Raw genomic sequence first — 15,717 nt, 5'->3', positions numbered from 1 at the left:
AATGAGATAATGCTGTCAAAATATTCTGAATACTTTAGCACAATGAGAAGTAAATGCTTCATAAATATCAATGAAATTTGTCCAAGATACATGCAAGTAGAGTCTGTGCATTTTCCACATACAGATTTGTAAAAAAAGTTTTGTATGGCTTGGATCAAGCATCTTCACTAGCATCTACCTGCACTGAGGCGACAGGGGAAAAAGTGGATTAAGAAAAACCCAGTTCTTTCAATAATTTTGATTTAAGAGGAAGCAGCAAGATAGTATTCTGGCATAATGATGAAAGAGATACGAAAAACAAAAAGCATGTCAGCACTTCAGAAAAGTAACAGTAATTTGAAGAACATTTTATCTTTATTAGTTTAAACAAGGGAACAAGGTCAAATCAGCTATGAGAATTTCAACCCCTGGTCTATGAAGATGTCTCCAGGAAGTTTATGTTCAATTTTATGGACCTGTAAGGAAGTGCAGATCCAATAGAGAGGCAATGGGTCAGCAGACTACCCTTATCCTTGCAGAAGGCACCTGCATATTAACCAAAATGAAATAAATTCAATAACAAGAACCCCCAGCACTTTAATGTCACAAGACTTTACAAGTTCATTATTTTCTAATAATGAACTCAATACAGAGATGTGCCTATCAGGATTTCTTAGGCACAGGTATGTGCCACATTTAAATGAGAAAAACATCACAGTATCATTATTCCCACATCTTCAGTGCATACTCAGATTCTCAAAGGATGCTTCTCTAAGACTCAAATGACATATCTGACCTCCTAGAAATGCTAGGAATAATTTCCTACTCTAGACCTACTTTACATACACTTTCTGTCAACAAAATCTAGACCCTCTTCTGCTGGGCAGGTGGAAGCATTGGTGTTAACTACTCCTCCTCGTATATGTGCCATCACAGACACAAGGTATCTTCAGTGTCCTTTTGGTGTCCACATCCCCAGGCTTTTTGCCCTGCCGGCATCAAGGGTCAGGAATGTCATTTGTTCGCAAAGGCAACATCCTCAGATGAAAGGTGCTTGGAAGTGGTTTCAGACGTGTAAGAGTTGAATGATAGATGAAAGATGAGTCTACTGGTGCTACTGCCGTTTATTCTGCTGGGTATGTAGAGCATTCCTGTGATGTAAGGTCACCCCATTACCTCTTCTAAGTTTAAGGAAACAGCCAGACAGGTGTTATTTCTATCCTGATTTATTGCTGACCAAGACAAAAAATACCGCCCCCACCCCGACATCACATTTAATAAAAAAAAAAATCTAAATATAGAAACATTATAGAAACACCAATGTGAAGATCACATTGTTATCGTCAGTTCTGCACTAACACTTCCTGAAGAGTTTTCTAGAAATATATCAGGCAAAATGAGAATCAATCTGCATTTATATTATTTTTAAGTAATGACCACTTGAAATTACCCTTATAAAAATAGACATTTCTGTTGAAGTGCAAAATTATATTTATGCTTATTCAAAAGAAGACACTGAAGTTCAACGTATGAAGGAATAAATACTTATTGTTCTAATTTGTAAATGTTTGTAATAGCTTTGCCAACATTATTGTTTATATGGTCACGTAGAAATGAAGCTTGTCTTTGGCCTATCTACAATTTCTGTTTTCCAAGGATTTGAACTTCACGCCTTTCTGTAAAACATGTGTTGCTTATGTATATCTATTACAACCTCTCTTTTCTCTTAAAGTAAAAATGCTTGACAGTATACAATATTTCCAAGCCTCTAACATACTGGCTGCTTTTCTGTAGAAATCTTCTTCAAGCACCATCATTGTGTTCTGTAAGACTCGACCAAGTCTGCCAGAGTCTTGACTAGAAAGGCATTAGTAGACATATATACCACTTAAATAAAATAATTCTCAGATAGACACTTAATTTACTATATCAGCATGTTATTATCAACAACTAGAAAAGTAAATCAAAATAAATTTGTATCATGTAATCTTTGATTTTGATCACTTACTATCAAGCCACTGCTACTTTGCCTTCTCTCCCTGTCATGAAGTTTTCTGTAGAAAATCCCTCCCGGATTAAATTGAGTGCTCCAAACAATCATGTCCCCTTGAAAATATGCATCCATTCCAGTTATCCTTGAATTATGTTCAATATGTGATATTTGCTGATGAGCATCACTGTAGTTGAATGGATATGCAAAACCCAGGATGTCAGTGTCATTAGCAACATAGAGAACTTGATCTTCAGAGCCTAGGGATTATTATAATGAAACAAAAACAGGGTAAACGTCAACTACTGCAAAAATCAGTGTTTCTTACTCAAGTAGCTTTTGGGTGTTTATCTGATAAAATTTCTTACATTGAAATTATTTTCTGATTGTTGAACATTGCAAAAGCCACTCACACTTCGGGCAGTAAACGCAACTCTTTGTGCTCTGATATCAACGTACATCACTTCAGTGCTCTCCCAGCTCCCACTGTGACTTCTAACACTGTATTTTAAGGAGCATGTAATGTAAGAATTTGAACACTTGAAGCAGTAAACAAAAATAGGGGATATTATGCGTTAAGCCCATATGAATCACTACATATTTTTATATGCACGTTGTGTCTAGAAGGTCCTGAATGCATATATTAAAGGAACACAAAGCTACCAACAAGCATTGTTTTAAATTAATTAGAATGATTTTCACTTTAGTGAAGGCACTAAAGTTCTGGAATTGACTGCCAACATGAGCAAAATGGACCAAAGCTGCTACAGAACATGTGCAGCTGTGTCTTCTATCTCCTCATTTCAGACAGGGAATATTTATGGATACCTGGCAATGGGTGGTATTTATGGATACCTAGTTTTACACCTCGATTCAGACATTGTGAAGTACGTTATTCATAAGAAAATGATCTCTGGTATCTATTCATTTAGTTTTGAAAGAGTTTCAAATTTCCTGGGTACAATAGAATGCATTTGCAATTTTTATTTTCATTTTATGCCACATTTATCCACAGAGAATCAACTTCTAGCAATGTCTGTCCAACACATTTCCTCCTTACGAGGATAAAATACCAAAAAACATTTGTCTCCCTTTGGAAAGAGGAGTTCCATTAAAGCAAGTCTTAATGAAGGAAAGAGGGGGAACGTTAACTGTATGACAATGGAAATGAAGGCTGCGAAAAATTCTCATTCCTAGATTTTTCAGTTATAAACCCTCAGACTTATGTCTGTGTTTCTTTAATAACAAGCCACTACTCATTCTGCACTGAAGACTCCTAAAGTTCTAAAACATGGTTCTATGGAAGAGTTGATTCTCCTCTCAAACTTCAAATGCTTCACCAGAACGCTTACATGCTTGCCAATATATAATTTCTTATTTTTCTTATTTGTGCGTATCTTTTTGTCAACCGAGAAAGCTGCAGCTGGAAATGGACTTCATATTAAGTATGTTCATTTACATGGACATGGTAAGAATTTACTGCTTATCGAAACGAAAGGTAAATCTGAGTGGGTTTGATAATTATTTCTGTGCGCTATTCAAGAAATACTTATCTAAAAATAAATTCTATATGTAACACATTAGTATTACCAACTGTGTACATAACAAATTATTTAGTAGCATCGCTCTATTTTGATTTTCATAGCCTTACCTTTTGCTATGCAACTGTTATTCCTCTCCTTGTAATTTTTCTCGCATGCACATTTGTATGACCCCTTAATATTATTGCAGTGTTGGGAGCAGGCACCAAATACCATACACTCATTGATGTCTACGAGGAAAAGAATTGTGATTTACGTAGCTGTAGTTTAATACCGTATTACTTAACACGTTTGAAAAAGCACGGAACAAAGCAAATGAACAAAAGGAACTCGTAAGCATTGGTATCTCTTGCAGCAGTAAGAACTCTTCTGCGATAACCACTGATGTTATTTCTGCTGCAATCAACATATCTCAGACAGAATTTTTTTAGTATTATTTATATTATTTCTCCCTCCTTCCCATATCAACCTGTTGTCATTAGAGTTTGAAATCAACTTGGAGAATGAAAATGTCTGTTACGATTATCTCGGACATACCTGCCTTTGGTACATCAAAACTCCATGACTACCCTGTCCTCGGGGTACCCCTATTCTTAAGGGCCAAACCACGCAGAGGTTTCATGACAGTATGTACTCCTTTGATAGTCTCATCGAAGCCCCACTTCCTCTGTAAGCTACTGCTCACCAGTAAGAAAATGACTTCACATCCCATTCTTTGGGAAGGTAGATTTATCTTATCTGCCCAATCAACTCTTTCCTTATAGTAACTACGTCTTTTTTTTCTGACCAGTGTGGTGCCTCATATATTAAAACTGCATTTTCTAAGGAATTTTATTTTCATTTCATTTTTGTTTTATGCATCTTCATTATTTCAAGCACCTCAAAATATTCTCTCATACCAATTTAAGCACCAATCACAATTGCTCAGTTAAATAATCTACTAGACCTTAAATCACCCATTTAACCCTTAAGGTATAAAATCATTTAATGGTCTGACCTGAACCTTTCAACAGTCACAACCAGTTTTAATCTTTGATAACCTCTCCAGGTAAAACGCGTAAGTCTACATCCTGTAAATCCTTTCCGTTTCTTTTCTTGACTTCATAATCCCATAGCTATGAAACAGTTTTTACTCTGCAGAAAGAAGCATGTGATACATATCTCGTTCTCCAGCACAGAAAATTGAGCCCGCAGCTGACTCAATATTTTACAGCAAGGGGCGATGGAAAAGATCAGTACCTTCGCATTGCCTATTCCTCTTGTTTCTCTGAAATCCAGGTTTACACTGACACAGTAGGGATGTTTTTGTTTGACTACAGGATGCATCATCTCCACAAGGATTCACATTATCTTCACACGTATATTCCATGACACCTAAACATAAACAAAAGGTCTAAAAAATCATTGATAGATTTGTTTAAACTGTTAAAAATGAGATCTAAAATAACAGTAACAAATTTATCTTTCTGTTAAAAGACTATCTGGTAAACTTCATAAAAATAAATGACATTACAGTATTTATTACATACGCATATAAATTGACAGTATTAAACTGAGATACCTCATTTCATGTCAACAATTTAATACTACCTGAATTTCTAAAAAAATTCTCTTCCTCTTGCGATATGTCTAATAGAATTAACTTTTTACAACAGAAACCCACCCAAAACCCCACTTTAACTCAGCTTTGTTTTAACTCAGCTTTGTTGAGTAGGTTTTGCATGGATGAAAGTCTCAGTTAATTATTTCTTTTCTGCTACAATCATGAAAACATAACTTGTCAGCCAAACTCACTTATTTTGCAGTCTTGCTCATCTGAACCATCTCCACAGTCATCAAACCAATCGCACTGCAGCTCCATTGGAATACATTTCTTATCATTACAAGCAAACTCATCTTTTTTACATGGTCTTGCTTTATATGTGATTTTATCTATATAATTACAAATTAGTAAGAGAAAAGAGATTCAGTATTTAAGATTCTTAGATTATTTTAAACACAAACAAATGGGAATGACCATGGAGCGTTAAGCAACTGGAAATTATTTTGAGCTTAATTTCTTTCAATTTCAAATTCTGATCTACTAACCTCCAGTTAAGCTTTACTGAAGGACAAGCAGATCTCTGTAATAAAGTTTGCCTCCCAGTTGTTTTCTGTGATCTGAATGCCTTGAAAGGTAATATCACCTACCGCAGTGATCTTCATCCGAGTTATCACCACAGTCATCAACCTCATTGCAAATCTGCTCGGGTCGCAGACAAACCCTGTTGTTTCTACATCTGTACGGCCTTGTTGGTGGGCATGGAAACTTTACTGTATATACATAAAAAAAACCACAGAACCAGCTATTACCCAGCTAGTACTCTTGAACCTTCTTTAACATCTCCTTATGAAAGCAATAAGCAGGGATGGGAACACAGTTGTACTTGATATATGAGTGGTACTTGGTTTTAACTCCCGGTAGTTAATGGAGTAACACTTCAACGATGTTTACAGGACAAGTCCTTCATTTAGGGAATGAAATTACTTTACGTGATAAGGGTAATCACTTCTTTTTGAGAATCAGTAAACATGACAGATATAAAGGAAGTTTAATGATGATCAGTATTTCGATGTAGAAGTAACTTTTTCTTATCCGTGTATTTCCCACAAAAAGATTTTCTCACAAATATCTTATCTGACATTACATAAATAGCAATAACAACAGAAAACTACACCCCACATTTCAGGCTAATCTTCCAAAAGTAAAGAAAGCTTAGACACATATGTCCTTATATATTTGTGTACGTTACACGTCACATCTTCCTTTACTACATGAATAGCACTGAAAAAGGTAATGTCATACCACACATTTCAGCGACTTCATCAGAGTTATCTCCACAGTCATCCTCGCCATCACAAACCCAAAAATGTAGTTTGCAGAGGGAATTGTTACATAAAAATTCATCAGCTCTACATATATTTCCCCCTGGGAGGATGAAAAGAAGACAGGAAATAAAAAATGGGAAAACAGAAAGACAAAACAATGTCAATTCTTGATAAAACCAGCACAACCACTTATCACATACTATCCTCAGCAAATGACACACGTACCATAACTCAATGAACAAATCCCAAATGAAAGGGTTGGAAAGGCAGAGAGAAACATTCATTTAAAAATCTCTCCCTTCACCATACACTTCTTTCATGAGCCTGAAATTACCTACTTGGCCTAACTAGAAAGGGCAGTTACCAGACACTGACGACTCACCAGCCAGGCACGTTCCCCTCGCATTTAGCCAGGAGATGCTTGAACTGCCTTTCTGTCTGTAACTGCCTTGGGTGATGCTGCCTTTCAGAAAAGGCCTGGCTGGGTCCATCAGTAGTTTGTGCTATCAGAGAATGGGACAAACCAAAAGACAGAAATACAATCAAACTTGTGAAAGGCCACTTCAGTCCAGGTTTGTTTCACACGAATGTCTGATCCTCCAGCTGTTCCTACTCCCAACTCTCTGAGCCACACATCATGTTCAGAAGAGACAAAGTGATCGCAGTTCCTCAGCTGTGAGGTATCACCTTTTTCTTCTCCTGAGGACTAATAGGCTCGGCCAGGCTTGTAACGTCCTCATCAATTATAAACTCTATAATTAGGGAAGATCTAAACAGAGCAAATAAGACTAGGTGACCTCTAACAGTCTCTTCCTTTCTGTAACTTCTGAAATTTCTCATTAGGATATTTACTCAACACAATGCAGCAAGAAAAACTTGTTCCATGTAACTTCAGAATTGGTTGAACTCTGAATCACCTGACAAAACGGAACAAAGGGTGAGAGAAAATGTTTTCAGCTGGAGTGGTCAAGCTTTAAGGATTGGCTTGAGCTGGATTCAGTTTTAATATGCATAGCAGTAAGAAGACTTTTTTTTTTTTAAATTACAACTAAATTATAGCTCTACCAATCAATGAACTTATGGAAACTTCTTGAAATTAATTCTCTATATAACAACTTCTTATGGTAACCCTCAGTTTCCCTAGAGGAATAGAGTAGAAAAGAAAGAAAGCTGTGTACCTGCCGAGGAGGAAACAATGAAATTTTTTTACAATAACACCAAAACTCTCGCTGTGACTTACCTCAACACATTACACCCACCCTCATAGTTAAATCTGGCTCCAGCGGCTTTTTACTTTTTCATTCAAGCGCCCTGTTCACAGCCCATTAACATCAACAGAAAGCTTTCTTTTGCTATAAAGGGTTCAGAATGGATTCAATTTTTTTCCAGAAAATTAATTTGCATGAAATACCCACTGTTTAAGAGGATGTTGGGAACTCTCACACTATGTTACCAAATATAATTCACTCCCATTGCAAACATAACTTATGAACATTAACTGAAATACTCTTTATGATTATCCAAGAAAAAAATACATAAAATTCAAGCATTCTTCATGATGAAAGACACAAATATAAATAATCATGTGTGTAATCACAATATAACCATAATTCTAGTTGTATAATGAGATTGAAAAGAACTATGTTTATAAATACGCACAGTGGGCTACCGATAAATATTATGGAGATTGTTTTAGAATGCTGCAGAATAAAACTCCATTTGTGTTTGCTGTATTTCCAAGAGGAAAAAATTAGTTATCAGTGAGATAAACTGGCATTTGCTTCATGTGATTGCTCTGCCTGTCATAATTCCTTTATAGAATAGATTTCTGCAACAGAAATCATAATTGTGACATAAATACAAAGTATTATAGCAATAACCAACCAGGGAAAAGGCTTCTTATTGCATTATAAGCAATCTGCAGTTCACAGAAGCTCCATTATGCCATCCAAAGAATAACGGAGGCTTCGGATAAGCTAAGTGCGTTACTGCTTACTTACACTTCATTGGTTTTTAAAGAGATAGAGTCCAGATACCATAAAAGCAGCTTTAAAATGGACTAGAAGTTTTTAAAAACTTTGTTATCTCAGTCTTCTTAAAATAATCCATTCTTCAACATTTCCAAACACGATGTTTTTCTCTTTTCATCTAAACACCTCTGGAACATTCTTCCCTTTTTCTTTAATTCTCTGGTCTCTCTTTTAAAATTAATCATCCCATATAACTTTTCTTCTCCTACTGGTAAATGTTGCTTAATGATCTTACAACTAAATAATGGAAGAACATTTTACTCCACAATTGCTTGTTTCGTCTCCAATTATTATTTCTTCACTGTACTGCATTATGCTTTTGAAGTTACACACATACCATGTCACAATAGATGACTAACAAAAAAAAAAAAAAAAAAAAATCTGCAAAAAACCAACAGGCTAACAAAACCCTGAATAAAATTTTACTCAAAAGATAACTAAAAAAAAAAAAAAAAAAGAAAAATCTGCAAAAAACCAACAGGCTAACAAAACCCTGAATAAAATTTTACTTTTGAAAAAAAAAAAATCATTTAACTTCAGTGAGAATTTGTCACAGTTATTGAGTTACCACACGAAGAATTTTGTGCAGCATTACACTGCTACTGCCCAGTAGCCGAAGCAAGTTACAAAACTATCATCAGCAACTATGAGAATTAGATCAGCAGATGCATTTCGCAAAAACATATTTGGAAGCTAAATCGTAAGCATGAAAGTCAGAAAATAGTGTTTAGCTTGAAGTGAATCAACTTATGTGCATAGTTCTGCTCTCTATGGAGAACGAGAATTCAAAACGTGGTTTTATGGGTTCTGGTTAGTTGCAACATTTCATCTTCACAGAAATAAATGAAAACTGGGGCCTTACAATTACTTATTTAGCAATTTTTCATTTCATGGCTTTGTAATTTACTGTTGCCTATAAAACTATACATTTACCGGACTTATTACCAATTTCCCTGATGAGACAGACTATGCTTCCAGTAATAACACAACCTTTTGGTCTTTGGGGAAAGAAACGCAAAGAACGAACAATGGGTTGAGAGTCATAAAAACCACACGTTTTGCTTTGTCCTGCAGATCGCTTGTGAAGTTGCTACGCTGTCGAAAGAGGTTACAGAGCTTTCACCTTGCCCCTCAGAACCGCCAGAGCACCACTAGCTTACAAGCCGTGTTAATAAAAGAACTAATGATATAAGCGGTTTTAAAAGTGTTCCTCACCTTGGTCACAGTTTTCTTCATCACTGCCGTCCACGCAGTCGTGGATCCCATCACATAGCCATCTGACAGGGATACAGTAGGCCTTATTTTTGCATCGAAACTGATCTTCTTTACATTCTGTGACACAATCCATCTGTGTGAACACAGATATGAACTAAGCGTTAACGAATGACAACAAGCATTTACCAACGCTGTTTTCCTTTGTCCTACAAATTTAATGCAATAAAGCTGTCCCTGACAGTGCAATGTGCAATTTAGAGCTACTGGAGTCCAAGTGAAATCGTAACCACACGTCATATACGTTCTGATATTACTTCCTTATGTTGCTTAGTACTGGCAATGAGAGCTTCATTTATTTACCTTTCTGCAGTCAACTGCCCTACAAGAGATCACCCTGGACATGAGGCCAGTGAGTACGGAGTGGCTCACATCATCATTGTTCAGGACCAGAAACCCCCAGAGTGGATTGTCTTGACCTGCATGATGTAGCATTTGGCTCAGGCACACACTGATAAATATCAACTATTTCTCTTCTTTTTTCTTGAAGTTGTTCATGAAGGGGGTAATTTTTTAAAAAAGAATTTTATAAAAAGATACCAACAGTATCACAGAAGTGAGGTGGGGGTCGGTCTTTTCTCCCATGTTACGAATGACAGGACGGCAGGAAATGGCCTTAAATGGTGTCAGGGGAAATTTAGGTTGGATATCAGGAAAAACTTCTTTACAGAGAAGGTCGTGAAGCATTGGCACAGGCTGCCCAGGGAGCTGGCGGAGTCCCCATCCCTGGAAGGAGTGTGGATGTGGAGCTGAGGGACATGGTTTAGGGACCCTGGCAGTGCAGGGTGAACGGTTGGGCTCGATGATCTTAAAGGTCTCTTCCAACCAGATGCTTCTGTGAACAGTGCAACATATAGGAAGAGCATGGCATGAGGCTGAAGTGCCTGCTAGAACTGTGTGAGATGAATCCAGAGGACAGAGGGACCCTAACGTGGGACAAACTTGACCACACTGCCAGCAGGGAGAAGTCCCCGAAGCAAACTTCCCCAGAACCACACTCAGGTTTTTGACTTCAGGTAAACAAATTTGTCTACTCCAAAACGTGGACGCAAACCAGAGAATCAAAATCATAAGGTTAAATCATCAGACAGTGTCCAATGGATGCAAAAAAACCCCACTTGCCCTTTAATTACAGATGTAAAACTGTTAAATTCCATGTCAGAGAGTGGTGGTGGTGGGTGTGTACGTGGAAAATAAGTGGAAATTTGCCAGCTACCTCATCAGATCCGTCAGCACAGTCATACTCCCCGTTACATTTCAAAGACGCCGAAATACAGCCTCCACTTGCACACACGTACTCGCTTGAAGAGCAGGTTGGAGATGCTGGTTACAAACACATATTTTAGCGTTAGGAAAAAGACAATTCATAAATGATTTGTTTTATAATTTAATATTTTCATCTGGTTAACATAGTGAGTAGACACGTTATTTGTAGCTGATCAGAGCTTTTCCAAACGTTCGTAAACTACAAAGACATATTTGATAAAACTGAATTGTTGCATCCTAAGTAAATTGTATAATGATAGTGAAAGGATATTTGTGTTTTATCACTGAGAAATTTCTTTATGTCTGGTAACAACGGTAACTACACACATTCACCTGTTCACACACATACACTCATGGAGTGTATTATAAAAATTGCATTAAGATGGGCTTAGGGTCTAGCTAAAGTTATGTAAGTGTATAAGGAACCATGGTTTTAAAAAGTAGACATTATTACAATTAAAATAAAAACATTTTAATCACTTTTATTTAGAAATAGGTCGATGTTTTTGTCACATTGCTAATCAGAGGACTTTTGTCATAGATTTCTAGCAGTTGCACCCATCTAGATGAACCTTCCAAAAAAATTCAGGAAAATTCCTGCAAAAATGAACAACTGTGTTTTCCAAGACGGCACAAAGGAAATAAAACAATAACAACAAAAATAATAATTTGCTAGAGAAAATCTTTGCACAAGGACTAGCGGGATTTTCCAAACAGGGAGACACAGTGATACACATTCAAAAGATAAAATATTTCTGATTTCTTTTCACTTCTCCCTACTTCTAGCGCTCAAGGCAACTTGATTTATTGATTTATTTTCTGCTTGTTTCATTCTGATTTATTCCTTGCTTTATTTTATTTCTCACCATTATTTAAAACAATACCTGGTTCACAATTTTTCTCGTCATCCCCAAGTTTGCAGTCTTCATGACCATCGCATTTCCATTTCGCTGATATGCACTGACCATTGGAACACTGGAACTGATCTCTTGAACAGCCTGTTTCACAATACCTCTGGAACAATAAAAACAACAGATATACGAGATCAAGAGTGTAATATAAACATTGGCAAATATACAGCTGATCACAGAATTTACTGCCTATACAATGAAATACAGCAACGCCTTCTGAAATAAAATATATTTGTAGCTCTGACTGGTGAGAAGTGCTTGAGGTCCAGCACTGTCGGGAAAGCAGAAAGAACAGAAGGGACAGGAAAGAACAGAAAAACAGCAGAGCATTTTCCAGTGAGCCTCTGTTACACAATACTCTACATTGTTTTCTCAAAAAACCCCACAAATCAAATGAAGCAAACCCACTGCTGTGTGTAGAAAGAGTGGTTCCCCAATAGGGACACAAAATATTTCCAGGATGGGAAGAGGACCAGATCATTGCTGGGACAAAAAGATGTAGACTATTGTTAAGTAAGACTTGAATTTATTTATATGTTCTCTTTTTTAGATAACTATTTCGATAGGTTTAGTTCTAATTCAGTAAAGATATTTCCATATATGGATTCTTGTGCAGAATTCCCATTGCCGTTTTTCAAACATTCGTATGTGGGAATCCATTCCCCAACAATATACAACTACTAATTTTCTAAATAAATATTTTTTCTGGAAGAAGCCTACCTCATCTGAGCCATCTGCACAGTCATAGTCTCCATCGCACCAGAATCTTGCTGAGACACAGTCTCCGTTTGCACAAAGAAAGTCTTTCAAAGTGCATGTTTGAGGCTCTGAATAAAGAAAGGTAACAATCCTAGGTTTATTAGCATTTCCCTTAAATATTTCATACGTAACCCCCCCAATCAATGAACGAATGACTATTGCAAGGTTAATCCCACTACTTGCAAACTATGAGGACTTTTTTTCCTGTACAATTTTGTTTCATACATTTTATAACTAAATTTCATTTACATATAGTAAGGTAGTGATGAAAATACTTCCAGTTCGTTCAAATTTCTTTGGACCATTATGTGATGATGACTATGTAAACATTACTTATTTCCATGCACCCACATTATTACACCTTTCATGAGATATGTACCACAGATTAGAAACGCATTTTGGACCTGCTGATATCCTTGGAACTAACCGGCTCTTGAACTTTCCATCACTCAGTAACACACCTTTTATCACATACCTTTTAAAATGGGAGTGTGTCAAGTGTCAGCTTCCCCCGTGCTACAGGGAACAGTATTGAGATGGTAAATAGAATATCTAAGGTAAGGTCTAGATTTTCCAGTGAAATCTGTTTGCCAGAAATTATGTATGGGAGGAAGCATGGCAATAATCCACTGACTTCTTAAATACTGACAAAATTGCTAGATTTAAAAGAATGAGAACAGTGAGTTGAAAAGGCAACGGAGAGGATACTTTCATAAAACCCCTCTACTGACAATGTGTTAGAAAACACAGAAAAGAAAAAAAAAAAGTAAGGACGAGGATGAAATTTTCAAGTAATTTTAGGAGTAACTGAAGGGAGATGTCAGCTGAAAAGAATCTAAGGAGCTCAGAGGTGGATAGGAGACAGTAAACTCTGGAAGGTGAGTGGGATATTTTGTGATAAACAGGTATGTTGTTCTACCCCCTGTGAAGAAACAAAACACAGGGAGGTCTGAACTCATTATAAAAGGTGGACACAATAAAGGGAAAGAACAGACACACAATGAATTCTAGGTAGGCAAAGCAAATGAGAAGCAGACTGCAGGGAGTGACGGAGTAAGCCTGAGAAGGTGAGATTGGCTGTTTCACTGCTTCGCTGTCTGCACAGCTTTGTGCTGCTACACAAACACCGGCGAGGGGACCAGCGTGAAAGACTGCCCCAGCAGAATACTACTTGCTTTCCTCCTGAAAATGAGGACCCTTACAAAAGACATTGGAAAAATATGAACTTAACATCTGGAGTTTCGACTACTAGGTTCAGCAAAGGTAGAGAATCAGTGGGGATTGAGGAGAATTTAAGCAAATCTCCACGTACAATTTAGACTTTGCGAGTCAGAGAGCTTTGGGAAAGCAGGACTGAAAAAGCAAACGAGGATTATTTGTGGGTTAATTTCCATCACGGTAAATATTGCATTACATAAATAATGTAAAAATCAACATTCAGGATTAATTAGTAAGACAACAGAGAGGTGGGAGAAGAGTTCAGGCAAATGGTAAATCACAGTGCCTGAATCAAAGCGGAAGGGTAAGAGAGAAAGAGGAGAGACAGAGCAGAGAGCAGCAATGGACAGTAACGGGCTGGGTAACGCTAAAAGGGTCCTTTAGCTAGTTATGGAAAGGGAACGCATGAATGCTCTTCAAAACCATACCATATTGGCCAAGGAAAGCCAACGCAACTGAGAATTTGGTAAATACCAGCACGAGAATCTACTAGACATGAGTTGTGCAGATCTAAGGTGAAGCTGAACTTACTTTTTTTTTTCCTGGATTTATAAAAATCAAAATCTGTTTCAAGAAAGTTTTATTGAACAGCTTTATTGAACCTTTCAGCTACTTTTCTTATTTCTTCACTGCATAAAAAAAAAAAAGACCCTATTTGAAAGTTTTTAAGAGGAATTTCATTTTTCAAGTAGGCGCAACTTTTCATTTTGAAGTTGTGGGAAAGTCACAGTAAAAGCCGATCTACAGCAATTGCATCAGTTCTCCAGCCATGCTACATTTAATCAAACCAAAGGTTAGCATCTATATGAATTCTAAGATCATACACTTACTACTTTGAGGTTTTTTCAAAGCAAAAGCTCATCATATAAACTTTAGAAAATCACTGACATTTGATTCTTTTCCTTGTCAACAGGCCAGGAAGAGAAAGTTGACGATATGATAAATTATGTAAAGGAAATAATTTGTGGGAAAAGTAATTCACCTGCAAATATACACTTGTCATGTTCCTACATTGATTCGCAAAATATAAGCAAATACATTTTCTATACTGCTAATGTATTATTTATAAACAGAGATTTGATTCTGGAAAGAGGTACACAATGAGCTAACTTCTCATTTCTCTATTTGCAGGAAATATTTCCGTTGCTGCTGGAGTGCATCTCTGATTTACATACGAAGACAGAATAGTACTTCCCCATCAGTGCTCAGTCCGTAAGTGAAAGGAAAAAATATTAACAGACATCTGTTTAATCAATGAAGGGCAGCATCTTTCAGCTTCTGCCTTACAAAAACACCGAAACTCCTTCCTGAGAAAAGTACTTTTGAATTACTAGAAACAATTTTATTCAAAACACAGCACATAAGATAATCTACTTCTTTCACATTTTAAAGTCTGAAAATAATCTCTAGACCCAACAGACATTTGTCATCAACTTAAACGGTAACAAGAAAAGGATCTCAGGAGAAACATTTAGAATTATTTCATATTTGGAGCTCAATTTTGCATTTAATAGGCAAAGATATTGCATTAAGACATGAATTCAAAGGATTTTTTTGAGACTGATGTACCGATATACAAGTCTGAAGGAAAAAAGTGTAACTTTTTCTCTTAAAATAGGATCTGAAGTTCAAACTTATGTGTACTTTTTACCTGTATTTGTACAGGATAAATATCTTTGCTCCTTGTAAGAAGTCTATGTCTTATAACAGCTGTTACAAAAGAAACTTTTAGAGAAACTAATCTGTAATAAATAAATCTGAAACTAATGTGTAATAAGAAAGGCAGAACTTGAGCATAGAAAAAGAAGTAGCAGCAATACAAACGTGGGTTAGGAGCACCTCAACCAAAATGAGTTGGAAGTGTACACTGACCTCTTGATTCC

At 36.6% G+C, this 15,717-nt stretch overlaps 1 protein-coding gene across 1 annotated transcript in view; it reads right to left on the bottom strand.

The window, feature by feature from the left end:
• LOC104494009 (low-density lipoprotein receptor-related protein 1B-like) overlaps positions 1-15,717 on the bottom strand; it is a gene marked incomplete at its 5' end in the record, with an annotated part of 136,594 nt that overhangs the window by 55,762 nt on the left and 65,115 nt on the right. The window contains 10 exons of the mRNA XM_010136787.1: positions 1,988-2,229; positions 3,621-3,740; positions 4,750-4,884; positions 5,305-5,442; positions 5,701-5,823; positions 6,356-6,478; positions 9,624-9,756; positions 10,897-11,003; positions 11,831-11,960; positions 12,578-12,684. Of these exons, the coding sequence (XP_010135089.1) occupies positions 1,988-2,229; positions 3,621-3,740; positions 4,750-4,884; positions 5,305-5,442; positions 5,701-5,823; positions 6,356-6,478; positions 9,624-9,756; positions 10,897-11,003; positions 11,831-11,960; positions 12,578-12,684 (1,358 nt within the window). The remainder of the gene's footprint in view (positions 1-1,987; positions 2,230-3,620; positions 3,741-4,749; positions 4,885-5,304; positions 5,443-5,700; positions 5,824-6,355; positions 6,479-9,623; positions 9,757-10,896; positions 11,004-11,830; positions 11,961-12,577; positions 12,685-15,717) is intronic.

The sequence above is a fragment of the Buceros rhinoceros genome, unplaced genomic scaffold (genome assembly GCF_000710305.1).
Source record: "Buceros rhinoceros silvestris isolate BGI_N320 unplaced genomic scaffold, ASM71030v1 scaffold8090, whole genome shotgun sequence".
Lineage (NCBI taxonomy): Eukaryota > Metazoa > Chordata > Aves > Bucerotiformes > Bucerotidae > Buceros > Buceros rhinoceros.
Note: the sequence above shows the minus strand (reverse complement) of the source record. Positions and strands in the feature narration are given on the sequence as shown.